Source organism: Piliocolobus tephrosceles, chromosome 1 (assembly GCF_002776525.5).
Source record: "Piliocolobus tephrosceles isolate RC106 chromosome 1, ASM277652v3, whole genome shotgun sequence".
Classification (NCBI taxonomy): domain Eukaryota; kingdom Metazoa; phylum Chordata; class Mammalia; order Primates; family Cercopithecidae; genus Piliocolobus; species Piliocolobus tephrosceles.
In genome coordinates, this window is record NC_045434.1 from 37,557,852 (window position 1) to 37,575,641 (window position 17,790).

The following is a 17,790-nucleotide window of genomic DNA, read 5'->3' on the forward strand; positions in this document are numbered from 1 at the left end:
TCTGCAATATGATCATTCTAGTGATTCAATCCTTTTCAAGTTGAATTGTTTTCAGGTTGTTTTGTTTTCCTCTTCCGGAGACTTTTGTACATACTGTTGTCCTAAGTAACAGTATCTCGAAGCTGAGTTACCCTAATCGGAGCTACTGGAAGGTACCTGCTTTCAATAAATTCTGGTTTGGTTTTATTTTTTTAATCAAAAAAAAAAAAAAAAAAAGGAGAGAAAGAAAGAAAGACCACCCCCTATTCAGGCCAGCCAGTAATGAAACGTCCCCTTAGCCAGAAGCAAAGGCCCCGGGAAGAGCAAGGCCTGTCACTGGGGCAGGGGCACTGTCCTCAGAGGCGGACTTTGCTCAGGGATGGCGCACAGTGACTGCGGGGGCTTAAGTCCGGTAACCCTTTGGTTTTATTTCTTTTTATTCTTGATGGGCAAAAAGCCTCCTTTAAAAAACATTATTCTTAAGAAACCTGGGCGAGAAAAAAATGCCAATGAGAGGAAGACAAAGAAAAATTAGAGGCAGTACATTCCATATTTTAGAACTTTAGCTTTCCAGACAGTCCAATTTTGTTTTGTTTACAAATTCATCTTGCAGTACAAGGTGAAGCCAAACGGTACAAAGCCCACAGAATTGAAAAACCATTCATATTTATCATTCAATTTTTTGATCTTCAAATGTTATGAATTCTCCAAAAAGGTAACAGGGAACAGATATCCCTCTGGTCTCACTTTATAGACAGGGAAATTACCAAAAGAAAAATCTTGGCTCTACCATCTCTACTTACAGAAGGTAAAACACTTAACAGAGACAGATTTCTGTTGGAGTTAGACTAGATTTCTTTTCACAGCCCTTAATCTCACGAGGTGAGAAGGAGTGGAAGTTGCCAAGTTGTTGGCTACCAGACCCATCAGTCTGTTTAACTCTGGCTAAAAGCAGAGAATAATGGGCAAGTTACCAAGTTTCCCCTACAGCTCTGGCGTGTATTCTGAAATTGTGGAAGATCCTCATGTAACACACACGCTGTAACCTGCATTTGCCACACAGTCCAGGGCACACAGAGCATTGTGATTCTTCACCGTCCGCAGAGACAACACCAAAAATTAGGACTAAAAACTAAAGGTAGTTTAGTTTTTCAGATGGATTTTCACTCTGGCAAACTCAATAGTTCGTTCCCTCCCACCCCTCAAATCATTTAAGTAAAATGTTCTTCCAATAAACATAAATTGAGCTGTTTCTCTGTTATCCATCACATTCTACCAGTTCTTTAAAACTGGAATATGGTACTAGGTACAGAAGGCGAAAGGGGAAAGAAAGCCCCAAGTGCTCTAAGGATGCGCTTGTAAGTAGTGTGGGGTTATCACCGCTGTCTACTTACTCTCCCATTCTAGGACACAGGGTGAAGAGATCACCTGGGTTCCCTCTAAAGCCCTGAACATCAGCATCACTGAGGAGGAAATATTTGTCCTGAAAAATAAATGTAGGTTCCCCGGCTTGTTCTCTTTGGCTGCCACATTTGGAGCCTGAGTGGAGGCCCTTCAAATTAACACTGGTTCTGTAGGGGCTGCCCAGTCAGGGTGCAACAGGATCAGACCCAGGATCAAGTCAGCCAGGGGCAGAAGGGCGTGGTGGCCCTACGGGGAGAATGCCCTGTGTTTTCAGGTAACTTTCTAAATTGTTATCTATTTAGCTACAGCCTGAGTCAGGTCTACAATGGCCACTATTTAGAAAAAACCTTAAATCAGTGATGTAAGCATGTCGATTTGAAATATATCCAAACATCATTAAGCCTCTGGGTCATAAAACTTGGTCCCTGAACTAACAGGAGTATCTTACTCATTAATGACTAGGTTTGTTCCAAACGGCCCCTGCTGACACACATGATCCTTTTGTGTGGCACAATAAATCTGGTAATAGCAGAACAATAGCATGGCTTTTAAATAAGGTAATTTTAGAATTCTTTAAGATGCTGGTTTGCTTCTTACAATGTGTTGTGTGGATTACAGTACTTAGTGTCCACATTCACTTTAAAAGATTTCTGTATTTTAATGCAAATCTAAGGATCATCCCCTTTCTTAGTTTATAGACGATTCAAACTTTGTAAAACATAAATAACCTAGTACTCTACACATCTGAAGCCCTTTGTAATACTTTTTTTTCCTAATTTGAAAATAACTTATTTATATATCAAACATTAGAGCGGAGTGTAAACATGGATGTCAATCACCCTTTTAGTTTCACAAATTTGCTTTTAAGCTTTCATCAACAGGCATATTTTCTTAACCTACCATGATCTCAAATGAGATAAAATATCCTTCTTCAAAAATTGTTACGAATATTTATTAAAAAGTGCAATTCAAAAGTTAGCTGGGCAAGCACATCATTGCAAATCACAAAAAAGGGTGAAAAAACCAAAACCCCCAAACAAAACCACATGAAATACAAACAAAACAAAAAGGTTAAAAAAAAAAAAAAAGTGTGCTGAGGAATGCACCCAAAAAGACGAGGAAATGAGAAGTCAAAGCTAGAACTCTATCCAGATGTTGCTGTTCTTTCCAAGTGCAAAAGAAGGTGGTGAGGAGAGACCAGCAGCCTCCACCACCGAGTTCTGGCTCTGGGTCCAAATACTACTTTAATATCAGATAATTCATCAGGGACGTTATAAAAATATCCTATATACATGTGCACATTTGAGGCATTTAAAAAGTCATCAGAAGCTTAAAGTTTAGTGTCTCAGCAGTTTCAGCTACTTAAACTCAATTAAAACATCTATCATTTAAATTTGGATTGGCTCAGTTATTTGACTGCAGATGATAAAATCAAGTTGTCATCTTAGGGGAAAAAAAAGAACCAAGTTCACCTACACATCCTTGCCATTACCCACAGGGTAAGAGAAGTCTGGCCCAGAGCTAACCTTTTATGTCATTACGTTTCTGAATAAATGTAATAACTGTACTAACCACCCCCAACCCCAACCCCCACCCCCAACGCAGAGTGCCCTAGGAGTGAAAGAACTGTAATGAGGACAATCTGGTATCTAAATCTATTCAAGTGTGTTACTGAGCTGTTTAGCAACAACATATGTAGGAATTACCCTCAAAATGCAAGCTGCACCTCTGGGGAGGAAGCCCTGGTACAGCAACATCAAGTCGGCAGGGATCAGGAGCTGACCTCTGGCGACATCATCAACCCTTCCCTAAGCTATGCCAATGCAGAGCCCTCTTGCTCTTTTTAATTGCTCCTATCAGTTAAAGCCACAAGTTGTCAGCATCCCCAAGCCCCAGTGTGTTTCATTATTTTCCATTAGTTATTCTTACCACAAAAAAAAAATGACCTGGAAAATCAATTTTATCTTAGCATTTATCCCTGAAAAATGAAACACTGCATTTTCTGTCACAAACTGTTTCTGAGCCTTCTGTCCTCAGTAATCATCAGTTCTCAGGGGCTAAGAAATGCTACAGCAATGGGAAACGAAACATACCCAGAAGCTTGCATTCCTGACAGGTTTCTTTTGATGGGACAGCGGCGCACTGAGCACGGGGAAGGGTCTGAGCAGAAGAAAAGAGCTGCCAAAGATGCATGGAATGAGCAACAGCAAAACACCAGTGAAGTCTGTGAGTCCCTCCTCAGCGAACGAGGTCCCGGAAAGCAAGGCAGCAGCTAGTTCTCCTCAGAACGGGCCAGTTGGCATGGGGCTTCTGTTGTCCAGCTGCAGCCAGGAGTGTAGACATCTATTTCCTCTTCCCACTGGCCCTTCCAGCGCTGGGATGGAGAAGCCGTGTCAATTGTGGGGTCACACGGAGAAAAGTCAGTGCAGCAGTATGTTTCCAGGATAGGAATGTGAGTAGACGGCAATGTCACACGTGCTCAGCTTCTCCTCCTCCCCTCGGTTCATATGCAGGAGGAACTCGCACCCAGAGGCCCCACCGTCACAGCACTAAGAAGAGGATCAGTACAACCAACAGGACTGCAAAGAGGATGGCTATGGCACACCACTGGCGCCGATCTGGAAGGCAGGACATGGGGATTAGCTCTCACAGGGACTCCACGTTCCCCAAGAAACAGTTACATGGAATTTATGGCACACTTTGAAGCAGAAAAGGGGCAGAACGTGCAAATGACGGGGCCATGATCTTACACCTGCCTAGGTGCCTGATACTCTAATGCTGCTCTGTTCTTGGCCTGCACTTCGCATGCAGTCACAGTTTTGCCAGTCCCCTGAAAATGTCTCGTCATAATTACATGCTTTGTGTCTCAAGTCTTTCATTACAATCTGCGGATCTTAGCTTTCTGCTGGTGGTTAGCATATCCTCAAAAAAGGTGTTGGCACTGGTGTTACAGATCAAAGCCTGCCTGCTTTAATATCCTATAAAAGTCAAGTCATTTAATTAAACAATAATCACATTCTTTTCTCAATGAGCACAACGGGAGGAGGGAAAGGAGATGAAAGTTACTGCTGGTCCCTTCAGGAAACAAATAGCTGAAAAAGCAAGCTCCAGTGAGACAGCATGATTAATTTCACACCACACCTAGTCAAGTAAGATTACTTAACTAGTAACTGTGTTAAAATACCGTATACAGTTCCTCTGTAAATGAAAGTGGAATGTTTTTTCTGAAACTTTCTGCCCTACCAACAATTTGGAACAGCAGGCACAGGAAACAAAGTGGCTAGAGTCCATCCAAATGGCTGAGAGCAGGGAGGCCCTGTGAGACAGAAGGGCCCAGACAGGTCCTGGGGGAGCCCTGCTGCAGCTCACAATCCTGTGGTCCCAACTCTACAACAGCTGCCCCGCAGGGCTGTTGTGAGAATTAAACATACACACACTGTGCAGTGCCCAAACCTAGGGCATAGTGGATGCTGTCAACATCAGGATGCTACCTTAATTTGGAGACACGCAGAAAAAATGAGCAGTCTTTCCACTGATGAGTTTTGGCATCTTCCACAAAGGGCCCGACTGATAACAGAATTCACAGAATTCATGAAAACACAGTTCAACCACTAGGAATAAGAGTTCCATTTAAATAGAAATATAAAGACATATTGATTCACTAAAGTGTCTTTGAAAGCCCACTGATTTTAGCACACTATAGCTATTGATAATCACATTGCAAAAAGATCTCAGTCTATGAAAATAAACTGCTAAACTCTCCACAAGGCAAAACATGTACTTAAAATTATTTTAAATATTATGGATATCAAAGTCTTAGAACTGGACAAGAGAACTGCCACCAAATTATAAGTAAAGCAAGTACCTTCTAAGTGGTGATCACCTTGGTCTACCTCAGACATACTAGAAACTCATTTAGTTAACTCTGTGAGTAGGATACAGACCCCAGGTCCATCACTCCCTGTTCTCAGGTAGGACTGTTCCAGAGGTCTAGGGGAGGCAGAGCTGGCTTACTGCAGGTCACACTTTGACCTGTTTAACTATTACTTCAGTGGTCAAGAAAACTTTTACAGCTGGCATTCTCTCATCTGATAAAAAATGTTAAATTTTTAATTTCCAGCCAAGTACGTAAGAAGCTTAGAAGTCATCATTCTGTCGTAACAAGTAAAAATCTGAACAAACTGAAAAAGCAACAACTCTTCTTAGATCCATCAGTGAAGTGAGGTCACATGGTAAACTGCAGAAACCTACAGGTGCATACAGAGAATCACAACTTATCAGAGCAGAAACCCACGAAGCAACAAACTCCATAGGAACCAGCATCCCGGTAGGAAAAGCTTAACTTTAATTGATGAGTCGCTGAAGGCTCAGGGTGGACAAGTCTGAGATGAAAAAAAAAAAAAAACAAAAAAAAAAAACAAAACAAAACACTCCAAGGTGACCCAGACGAAGGGGATCCCCACACTTCTGTGGGTTTTACCTCCAGAAGCTTGACCAGGTTCTCAGCAAACATTGGGAAAAATCCTCTCATGCTTCCAGCAGGCGGAGGGGAAAAAGAACCATTATGAAATACTCCAGAGTACTCTGTTCTAAACAAAAGTCTGACCTCAAAAGAAACTAACCAGAATCTAACTAACCTGGGGGAAGGAAAATAATACTCAACTCCAGTCTTCTCTAGCCATCCAATTCCACCTAACAGTAGAAAAACTGGGAAGCACTGGTGAAGTTCACAGGCCAGGGGCACAGGCTCACCAGAAGCTAAGACCTAATCATAGGACTAGAAATTGCCAACCCTCGACCTCACCACCCCATCTATGGTAAAAGTCTATTTACCACAGTTCCTTTTACCCAGTATATCAAGTCTACTTTTCAACAAAAAGTTATAAGGACACTAAAAGGAAAAAGCAACAGTCCAAAGAAACTGAAAATGCATCGGACCCAGAGTCAGATACAGCAGGAATGTTGGAATTATCAGAAGAGGAATTTTTAAACTGTGGTTAATATGCTACAGGCTTTAATGGAAAAAGTAAACAACATGCAAGAACACATGGATAATGTAGGCAGAGACACGGAAATTCTAAAACGAAAAAAAAATAGAGATCAAAAAGACTAACACAAATGAAGAATGCCCCTGATGGGCTCATTAGTAGGCTAAACACAGAGAAGGAAAGATCTCTGAGCTTCACACAATTTGTCAACAGAAACCTGAAAAAAGAAAAAAAGACTAAAAAAAAACCTGGCACAGAATATTCCCAAAATGTGGAACAACTATAAGACTTACCATAACATCAATCAAGACAATGTAGTATTAGGAAAATAGACAAACAGATCAATGGAACAGACAGTCCAGAAATAGACTGACATAAATACAGTCAACTGATCTTTCACAAAGGAGCAAGTGCAATACAACAGAGCAAAGAGAGTCTTTTCAACAAATGGTGCAGAAACAACTGGACATCCATGCCAAAAAAATAAAGCTGGACGCAGACTTTACACCTTAACAAAAATTAATTCAAAACGTATCCACAGACCTAAATGTAAAATGCAAAACTATCAAACTCCTGGAAGAAAACACAGGAGAAAACCTAGATGACCTTGGATATGGCAATGACTTTTTAGATACAACACCAAAGGCACTATATATCCATGAAATAAATAATTGAAATCGGGATGTCATTAAAATTAAAAACTTATGCTCTGTAGAAGTCACTGTCAAAGGAATGAGAAGACAAACCACAGACTAGGGTAGAATATTTGCAAAAGATTCATCCGATAAAGGACTGTTGTCCAGAATGTATTATACAAAGAATTTTTAAAACTCACCAGTATGAAAACTAACATTGATTTTAAAAATGGGCAAAAGACCTGAACAGACACCTCATCAAAAAAGAGATGGGGCTGGGCACAGTGGCTCACACCTGTAATCTCAGCACTTTGGGAAGCCAAGGCAGGCGGATCACTTGAGGCTAGGAGTTCAAGAACAGCCTGGCCAACATGGTGAAACCCTGTCTCTACTAAGTATACAAAAATTAGCTGTGCGTGGTGGTGAAGGCCTGTAATCCCAGCTACTCGGGAGGCTGAGGCACGAGAATCACTTGAACCTGGACGACAGAAGTTGCAGTGAGCTGAGATTGCACTCTGCACTCTAGCCTAGGTGACAGAGTCAGACTCTGTCTCAAAAAAAACAAAAAACAAAAAGAAAGAAAAACCATGAAAAAGATGCCAGGGAAGCATATGAAAAGATGTTCAATATTAGATGTCACTGGGGAAATACAAATTAAAACAAGAAACAATACACACCTATTAGAATGGTCAAAACCCCAAACAGTGACAACACCACATGCTAGCAAGGATGTGGAGCAATAGGAACTCCTAGTGGGAATTCAAACTGGTACAGCCACTTTGTAAGACAGGTTGGCAGTTTCTTAGAAAACCCAAACATACTCTTACCATAACCATTCAGCAATCACATACCGCGTCACTTATCCAAATGAACTTAAAAACTTATGTCCATATAAAAATCTGCACTTTTCTTTTTTTTTTTTTTTTTTTTTTTAGACAGAGTCTCCCTCTGTCACCTAGGCTGGAGTGCAGTGGTGTGATCTCGGCTCACTGCAATCTCGGACTCCTGGGTTCAAGTGATTCTCCTGCCTCAGCCTCCCAAGTAGCTGGGGTTATAGGCACATGCCACCACACCTGGCTAATTTGCACATGGGGGTTTACAGCAGTTTTATTCATCATTGACAAAACTTGGAAGCAACCAAGATGTCCTTCAGTAGGTAAATGGATAAATTGTGGTACATTCAGACAATCGAATATTATTCAGTGTTAAAACAGAAATAAACTATCAAGCCATGAAAAAGCACAGTGGAAACTTAGATGCACATTGCTAAGTGAGAGAAGTCAATCTGAAAAGGATCTGTGATATATGATTCCAACCATATGCATGCTGGAAAAGCAAAACTATGGAGATAGTCAAAGGATCAGTAGTTGGGGGATTAGGGCAAAGGAGGGATAAACAGGTGGAACACAGGATTTTTAGGGCAGTGAAACTGCTCTGTGTGATGCTACAATGATGGATACATGTCATTTATACATTTGTTCAAACCCATAGAACGTACAATACCAAGAGTGAATCCCAATGTAAACAATGGTCTTTGCAGATGATTAATGATGTGTTAGTGTAGGCTGACTGTAACAAATGTAACACCATGATGCTGGATATCAATAGTCAGGGAGGTTATGCGTGGGGGAAGGGGGCTATATGGGAACTCTCTCTACTTCCTGCTCAATTTTGCTAGGAACGTAAAACTGTTCTAAAAATAGTTTATTAATGTTTTAAAAAGATTAAAATGCTTACAGTAATTTAAAGCCACTTTGCTAAAATGATTAGTTGTAATTCTTTCAGGATGAAAACAGAGAAAGTATTCCTTCTCAACCCCTCCCTCAACCTCACACACTCCTATGTTTACCCCCTTCCCTCAGGCATCTCGCCATTTTCAGCACCAGATTTCCAACACTGAACCAGATTTCCACTTTTTGGCTTTCCATCAGCCTCGACTCACGCCCCCTACCACCCTCCAATCATTTCTCTTCCACAGCTGTATTAAGTAGGAATTTTCACCAAGGAGAAGCATATACCACACAAGCCAGCACAACCTGAGGATGCTCTTTTAAAGCCGTTTTCCTCTGAAGTGGCTACGCTGCCTCTATGAAGCATGAACTAGGCAACCCCAGGGAGCTGTTACCCCAGCAGACTTCTCAGCACTTCCCACAGAGGCTTCACGCATAGAAGGAATGGGTACTAACCACAGGGGCTTTTGTGACCTCAAGTGGAAAGTTTTAAGCGGCATTGCAAGCTCAGGACCTGCCTCAAAAACTCAGAGGGGAACAAAAGAACTCCAATGGTAGTTTTTTCTCTCTCTCAAAATATTTTTCTCCCCTAAAGAGAAAAGATGAATGGGATGTCAGAAAGTGAGAGGGAAAAATTCTCAGTATCTACTTAAAATAAAATACTTCTGTGGCTAAGAGAATACAATCAGTGTCTCTCTTGGGTCATTCAAAAAAGTAAACGTGGAGTCTTGGTTGGTTTCTCCCCATGAAGCAGACAGCCATGGGGAGTGGAGATGGTCTGCCGCTGAAGAATCATGAGGCCTGTGTGTCCATAACTACGTAATCACACTTCGCTGTGCCTCTGTAGGATTTCTTTATGTACAGGTTTGATCACAAAGCAGTGAACTTCCGCAAAAATTATGGAGCAGAGCAGAGACCAATACAAATTGCTTGTTTGTCAAACTGAAGCAGAAAGCACCAAGCAGGAGGAGATCCTTAGGGAGTATTTCTTTGGGTAGCAAGCAAAGATTAAAATGAAAACACAAGCAACCTGTCAAAAGTGAAGCACCATTCAGCATAAATGCTCTGTTTCCTGGCTCTTTTTCTTACACAAATATAACCAAAGTTATTACATTGCTTCCCCAATTTTTCTTTCGGGAAAAAGTAGAATAAAGCATAAGCAAACTTCAGTGCTATTTATACACACTGGGCCGCTTCTCACAATGCAAGTACTTTTCTAAATTATTCATACCCAGAATGCTGGGAAACAAAGACAGTGCATCTTTGTTCACTTGCTCTTCCCCAAACAGAACTGGTGCTGAAGTAGCTACTTGACTTTGCAACTAATACATACATGAGTGAGAGGCCTGGAGGTTAAACTGGTTATACAATTCTTCATTAAAACACTTTTTTTTTTTTTTTTTTAAGTAGAGGGGACAAGGTAGAAGAAGAGAACAGAGGGAATCAGAAAAGACTTTGCAAACCTTTCTCTAAATGTGTGACAGATGAACTAAGCTGGTGCCTGCTTCCCATATATGCACAGTTTCAGGCAATGAAGAGCCTACTAGAAACAAAGATACTTGTCCCTAGAGAGAAAGAAGAAAATGACTCTAGATAGGAGCTTCTCTTTGTTTTGGATATAATAGGTTCTTTGCCCCTTGGGGCCATTGCAATTTTTCTTGCCTTACAATTTCTTAAAAACATTTACTAAGTCAATAATACATGGTAAATGCAGTTAAGCACTTCTACTTTATTGGTATTTCATTTAATCCTCACAATTACCTGGAGAGGTAGGACGCAACCTATTTTTATAGATAAGAAACTGAACCCTAGAGAACTGTTATGTAACCTGACTATGAGTTAAACTTCTAAAAAGTAAACGTGCATATGTATTTAAATCTTGCCTCAAAAAGCTAACCTATTAGACCATATAGCATGTACCTGACAGGAGGAAACCAACAGAAGAATGAGGTGTCAAGAAACAGGGGCTATTCTAATGCAAGGGAGGTGTTCTACAGTCAGGGAACATCCAGATTACCTTAAGGAGCATCTCAGTTTCTCCTTCCACCAAGCCACCTCCACCAGATAAAGAAAAGATACTGGATTTTTTAAAATTTAAAATATATTATTTCCCATGTAAAGAGTCACTGGAACATATCTTATACAGTAACTAATCGGAAAATTGTTTCTTCATCCTCATCCTGGTGCAAATTTGCTGAAATATTTCAGTATTGATTCAAATATAACAATTTAAAATAGATCCACACATGCCATCTTATTCTGAAGTAGTAGGTGTCTTTCTATCAATGAAAGAATGTCCAGGAGAAACAGTAACTGACTTAACTGTTGTTTTAAATAAGTTCCCTATTTTGGCAAGGAAATCTTAAAACAGTAAAATAAAGAAGGATTTTGTAATTGCAAACAAAGTTACTCTACTGGGTTGGGCGCAGTGGCTCACGCCTATAATCCCAGCATTTTGGGAGGGTGAGGCGGGTGGATCACAAGGTCAGGAGATCGAGATCATCCTGGCTAACACGGTGAAACCCCATCTCTACTAAAAATACAAAAAATTAGCCAGGTGTGGTGGTGGGCGCCTGTAGTCCCAGCTACTCAGGAGGCTGAGGCAGAAGAATGGTGTGAACCTGGGAGGTGGAGCTTGCAGTGAGCTGAGATTATGCCACTGCACTCCAGCCTGGGTGACAGAGTGAGACTGTGTCTCAAAAAAAAAAAGAAAGTTTCTCTACTGGGAAAAAACCAAACCAAACACCGTGGGGGAGCGCAAAGACCTTCTCTCGAGTTAAGGCTACAAGCAGCAGATAAAGACTGAACATACAAGTCTTCCATTCGCTGATTCTAAGGCATCACAAAAAAAAAAAAAAAAAGTGCCATAAGAAAGAGATCAGCCAGGCACGGTGGCTCACGTCTGTAATCTCGGCATTTTGGGAGGCTGACGCGGGCGCATCACCTGAGGTCAAGAGTTCGAGACTAGCCTAGCCAACACGGTGAAACCCCGTCTCTACTAAAAATACAAAAATTAGCTGGGCATGGTGGCATGCAACTGTAATCCCAGCTACTCAGGAGGTCAAGGCATGAGAATCACTTGAACCCAGGAGGCGGTGGAGGTTGCAGTGAGCTGAGATAGTACTACTGCACTCCAGCCTGGGTGAAAGAGTGAGACTCTGTCTCAAAAAAAAAAAAAAGAGAAAGGGATCTGTAAAAAATAAGAAAGGGATCTGGATGGGCATAACTATGAGACAACGCCCCCAAGACAGAGTTCTAGAATTAAGTACAAATGCTTAAGCTTTAAACACCATACATACCACTGGTCATATGAGATACTTTTGCAAGTTTCTTCATCACATTGTCCAGTCGGGACTGAGTGCTCTCCAATTCGTGAGAGAAATCTTCCAACATACTAGAGAGAAGCAGACACAGAAGGTCGCTGGTAAGCACAAAGCCTTGGCAGTGCACATGCACTGGGTTAACAGGACTAGGCCTCCATTTTAGCAAACAAAATGGGCAATGTTGGGTTTCAGGACCTCACTCTATTATCCAAAATCCTTGGGACAAGATAGGATTTTGATTTTGGAATTCTCGGGATTTAAAAAAAGCCTAAATTACATATGCTTTGCATTAGTCAATACCGTCAGGAGGGTCTGGGGCAGTCCCCGTACTCAGATACTTAATATTTCTGCAGAAAAAACTATGAGGAGTCAGAGTTGGAGTCAGTTCAGGTGAGGTTTTTCTGTAACATGAGCTTGCTGCAAATTTAAAGAAAAAAATTAAAAAAAAAATGAAAGGAGATTTCTTTAGAGCTTTCTAGATTTCAGAACTGCAGACAAGGCAGTGTGGACCCGTCTATACAATAACACAAACTCAGTGGCAGTGCAATGTGGTAGAAACAATGCTATCTGAGGCAGACAACCAGGCTTTGCCACTTGTTTACACTGCTACCTTGGACAACATACCCTACAGCTCTTTGGGACTGTTTCCTCACCTGTAGAACAGGGCAATCCTATCAGCCCAACTTCCCTCACATGACTCTTGTGAGAACCAGGTAATACACAAAAGCACTTTATGTCAATGTGAGTTTAGTAATGTACTTTAATAAAATAACCTCCTGTAAAGCACTATGTGCTTTATTATAAACCCAGAAGACCTCAGCACTAACATCCCTGATGGGGTGTGTGAGTGTGTGTGTGCATGCACACACGCATCTCCCCATCTGTCCTCACAGAGAAACCAGTATTTCCCACTAGGAAAACTGACTCCAGCAGGCTTACACTATTTGCTGTCCAATGTGCAGCTGGGAAAGAAAACCCCAAAATACTATTTCAGCAGTGCCTATTTTATAAGTCACTAAATATTCCAGACTTTTCAACTTTTGATTAGTAAATGATTATTCTGAGGCTAAAATGTAATACGCCAATTAGTACTAACAGTCTTACTAAAAAGGCTATATTAACTCTGACAGCATCAATGGCAGTTAGAAACTGCTGGTCTTGATCTGTGCCCAACTAGACACCTGACAGTCTTGCAGGATTCAGGGCAACCAACTCTTCATTAAATCAACTATTACATGAACTCCATATTGACAACTAAAACAAGTCTTTGTCCCTTACCTAAATTTTCAAATTAAAACATATTTAGCTCATTTTAGATCCTGGCAGCATCTTGGTCCTGCAGTTGGCAGGCCTATCCAGACAGGGTCAAACTCTGAAAAGCGAGAGCTACCTTTCTGCGCTGGGTGTGACTTTTCATACTGAAGACAAAACAGGTACATCATCTCACCTTCAGTCCATGGACACTCACCAACCAAGCTGCTAGCCCAAATCTATCTCAGTAACATCCAACAAAAACATGAATCACATACACCATTTTACATTTTCTAGTAGCCACATTTTTAAAAATTTCAAAAGAAACAGGTGAAATGAATTCTGTTGTATTTAGCCTAATACAGCCAAAATACTATCATTTCAACATGTAATATAAAAATTATTAATAAGCTATTTCATATTTTTCCATACTAAGTCTTCAAAATCCAGTAAGCATTTTATCTCTGGAGCACATCTCAATTCAGACTAGCCACATAAAACTTACTTAACAGCCAGCCACATGTGGCTAGTAGCTATTATACTAGATAGCACAGGTCTAAGTCCAAATCCCACGCTTTTTCCCATTTATCTGTTATTTCTACCTTTTTAGAGACAGGGTCTCCTCTGTCACCCAGGTTGGAGTACAACCTGGAGGTGCCATCATAGCTCACTGCAGCCTCAAACACCTGGGCTTAAGCAATTCTCCCACCTCAGCCTCCTTCCCTAGTACTTGGGACTACAAGTGTGAACCACCATGCCCTTAAAACAGACCCCTTTACTATTGTTCTAGTGAGCTATGGATAGGGAGTGGAGGTAGGGGTGTGTCAATTCACCATCTTTAACTGGAAGTCCCTCAGACTCTACGACCCACTGCCCAGCCAGGCTGCTTCATCAACAGAGAAGCTCAGTCAGGCCATTAGTCCCTTCCCCTCCTCAAACTGAACTTTAGGGTCAGGACCCATTTTAGATAGACATGAAACAGATTCTGGCTACTCCAGCTTCCTGCCTGGTCTCCCTACCTGGCTCCATTGCAGCACATCATCTAAATCACACCTGATCACACCATCACTCCTAACCTCACCTCCACGTGGTCATCATGCTCAGAATAAGCAGTCGTACCTCCTGACCATGCTGACAAGGCCTTCCCTGGTTTGTTCTCTGCCTCCAGACACATGAAACCTCCCTGCTCCATGCACGTGTGCACCTCTCCATCTTCACAGACGCACTTTCTTCCTCTTTGTCTATGCTCCCCACACCACCTGCCTCCACACCAACTCTCACCTCACCTGGCTAACATCCACACATCCTTCAGACTTCAGTTAAACCCCTCTTCCTCAGGGACCTTGGGCTAAGTCAGGGCTCTCCAGGCAGCATGCACTGGCCCCACCACAGGGGCCCTCCCACATCACTGCCATCATCTAATGACCCCTCACCACTCACACAATGTCTGTTCTACCCAGCAAGTGGCAAACTCTTTGGCAGAGATGGGATGTCTTGTCTGCTCTGTTCCCTTCTACATCCCTTGGCTTCCAGAAGGCCTGGTGTAGTACAGGGGCCCATTAAGAATTTATAATGAATCAATGTGTCATGATAAACGTAATATCAAGACAGGAAAGTTTCTGAAATATCCTGGTGGACTGTTTTATTATTTTTCTCTTTAAAAAGATTTATAAAATGATAAAGGTATCCTGTGGCAGCATTTAAGAATGCAGTTTTTGCCATCAAACTACTGAGTGCAAAGGGACTGTTCATAAGGAAAAACAAACTGAGGTTATGTTTTGTTTTTATTTTTCTGAGAGGAAAGAGTTTTTGTTAACTGGCGTTAAATTTGTAAGTTTTAAAAACAACAACAACAAAAAAAAAACCAAAGTTACAATAATTTAAAATGCAAAGCAGAGTGTTTGCTCAATGTAGCAGGAGAGTCATGGGATGATAAAGTCAGCTCAAAATCCCCACAGGTTACACAGGCTTCTCTGTTTCACATTCCCATTCATAACTATACTTCGAGTATCTGCTCAGAGAAATCTGTGTCTGTTTTTGGAGGTGTTTAAAAATAACAACAACTTTGCCTAAAGCCTGTAGTAAAATTTACGAAGCAGATTTGCTTCTTTTGGGGAGGCTAGTCTGCAAAACAGAATAAAAATGCAGCTATGAATAAAACAGCTTTTGATCTTACCAGCCACGTAGCTGCCAGGCTTTTTAGGGGTCTCGTAGGGTGGCTTTGCCCCTGAATTTCACTGCAGCGAGAGGGGTGTCTCAATACTCACACTGCCTGTTCCTCCAGCTCCCCTCCGATGCGCTGGGACATGTTCTTCAGCACCCCGATGCTGCCAGAGACCAGCTCCAACTGCTCATCCTGCTGTTCCACGATCAACTGGTGCCAGAGAAATGGGAAATAAGCAATTAAAATCCATCTTACCTGGTTCCAAGCCCAGCACTCTAGCAGCTGCTAGTTTCTTTGCCAACTTGGGACAATTCACATTCAGAAGCAAAGCCCAGAAATCAAAGGACCAGACCGTTGCCTCTGAGAACACACTGCTCAAAAGGCTGGATTGTCAAGCTACTGATATCTCCTGCTGATCCAACTTGTGAACAGTCAGCGGGGCTTGAAACCACCAAGAGAGATTTACTCTGGTTGGCTGACGTCCAATAATGAAGCAGACAATGGCTGAAAGCACACGTGCAGATGACCACTGAGATGTGGGGATGTTTGGGAGGAGGAAGCCCATTGCCAAGATCAAGGTCTCAATCCACAACAGACTGCCACAGCTTAAATACAAGAGAGTCTGGCAAATCTCTGGATGTGGAGAACTATGCACACAGTCTCTCCTCCCTCTTCAAGGACAAACTAAAGGACGCCCTGTGGCAATAAGTTACCTCAAGGACAACTTCTGACTGACAAATATTTACTTTTAGTTGTGTTGCACTCTCCTCACTTTCTATAGAAAAAATTTTTCCTGGGTTTAATAGCAATTTAAGTAAACTACTGGTTAAGCAGCCATACTAATGTAAAGAACAAAAGAACATATAAACTACATGTATACATAAAACACAATATTTAAGAATCAATAGTTTCAATGGGTACATGCTCCTCAAATTCCCAGACACATTATCACTAACTTCCTTTTATTAATATAGCTACATATCAAAGGCAATACCAGACATAATCAACTTCATTTTCCTCCTACCCCTTAATCTACACAAAAGCAGTCAACTTTACATATAACAAAACCAACCAATAGGCCAGGCGCAGTAGCTCACACCTGTAATCCTAGCACTTTGGGAGGCTGAGGTAGGTGAACTGCCTGAGTTCAAGAGTTCCAGACCAGCCTGGGCAACAAGGTGAAACCCCACCTCTACTAAAATAGAAAAAAAAAATTAGCCGGGAGTGGCGGCGTGTGCCTGCAGTCCCAGCTACTCCAGAGGCTGAGGCAGGAGAACTGTCTGAACTCGGGAGGCAGAGTTTGCAGTGAGCCAAGATGGCGCCACTGCACTCCAGCCTGGCAACAGAGCAAGACTCTGTCTCAAAAAAAAAAAAAAAAAAAAAAGAAACCAACCAATAATTTTCAATGAAAAAAATGAGAGATCTTTCTGAAAGTGTCTCTGCTGAGATGAACAAAGGTCTGTTTTTTTCTAAGAGAACTGAGCTTGATTCTTTTTTTAGAGAAAGGGTCTTGCTCTGTCACCCAGGCTAGAGTGCAATGGCATGATCGAAGCTCACTGTAGCCTTGAACTCCTGGGCTCAAGGGATCCTCTGGCCTCAGCCTCCTGAGTAGCTGGGACTAAAGGTGCGAGCCACCATGTCTGGCTGAGCTTGGTTCTCTTGAAGCAGTCATGCTGTGAAGATTTTGAAACCCTTTACATATGCAATCATTAAACACAATAGACACAGGACAAGCTCTGGCTTACCCTGCTTGTCACTAAACCATAAGACTCCATGGCTGGCAAAGGAACTAAGGGGGTGTCTTGTTTCCCACTGCCCTGTCCTAAGCCCAGGGTCCTCGGGGTACCTGCTGCTGTGCCTGCTGCTCCTCAATGAAATGAGAATTGGCTCGCTGGAGCTCTCGGTCCAGGCGCCCGTATTTATCTGCTGTTCCAGTGCTCCAGTTCTGGCTGCCACTGTCTCCCAGCAGTGCCTGTGTGAGCAGAACAACCAGAGGAGTCAGGAGAAACAAACAATTACTATCACTGAACAAGTGATGCATCAAGAGTGATATAAAGAGTTTTCACATTTCGTATCTATTTTTCCCTGAGCAAGGCTTTTATGTAGTGGTGTAGGTTGGTGCCTGGGTGGTACAATTTAAGGAATTCCAGGAAGGGCCCTCTATGTCTTTAAGTTCTCCCAATAGCCCTCACAATGGGCTTTGTCTCCTTAAAGTGCAAACAGATGCCTGCTAAATCAATAAATACCCATCTATATACTGTGTTACAATTGAAAAGCATTCAATCTCTTGTAAAAGAGCTCTTCCTGGTACCTGCG

The 17,790-nt window shown here is 41.9% G+C and overlaps 1 protein-coding gene across 4 annotated transcripts in view; it reads right to left on the minus strand.

Moving 5' to 3' along the window:
- Nucleotides 1-387: 387 nt before the first annotated feature.
- The window catches only part of STX6 (syntaxin 6), a 50,837-nt gene continuing 33,434 nt past the window's right edge, over nt 388-17,790 (minus strand). For 3 of the 4 annotated variants that reach the window (XM_023203516.2, XM_023203518.3, XM_023203520.3), the window contains 4 exons: nt 17,321-17,446; nt 15,578-15,684; nt 12,036-12,130; nt 388-4,001 (listed from right to left, as the gene is read on the minus strand). In XM_023203516.2, the coding sequence (XP_023059284.1) occupies nt 3,925-4,001; nt 12,036-12,130; nt 15,578-15,684; nt 17,321-17,446 (405 nt within the window). In that variant the 3' untranslated portion in view covers nt 388-3,924. The other variant, XM_023203517.2, reaches the window with a different exon arrangement.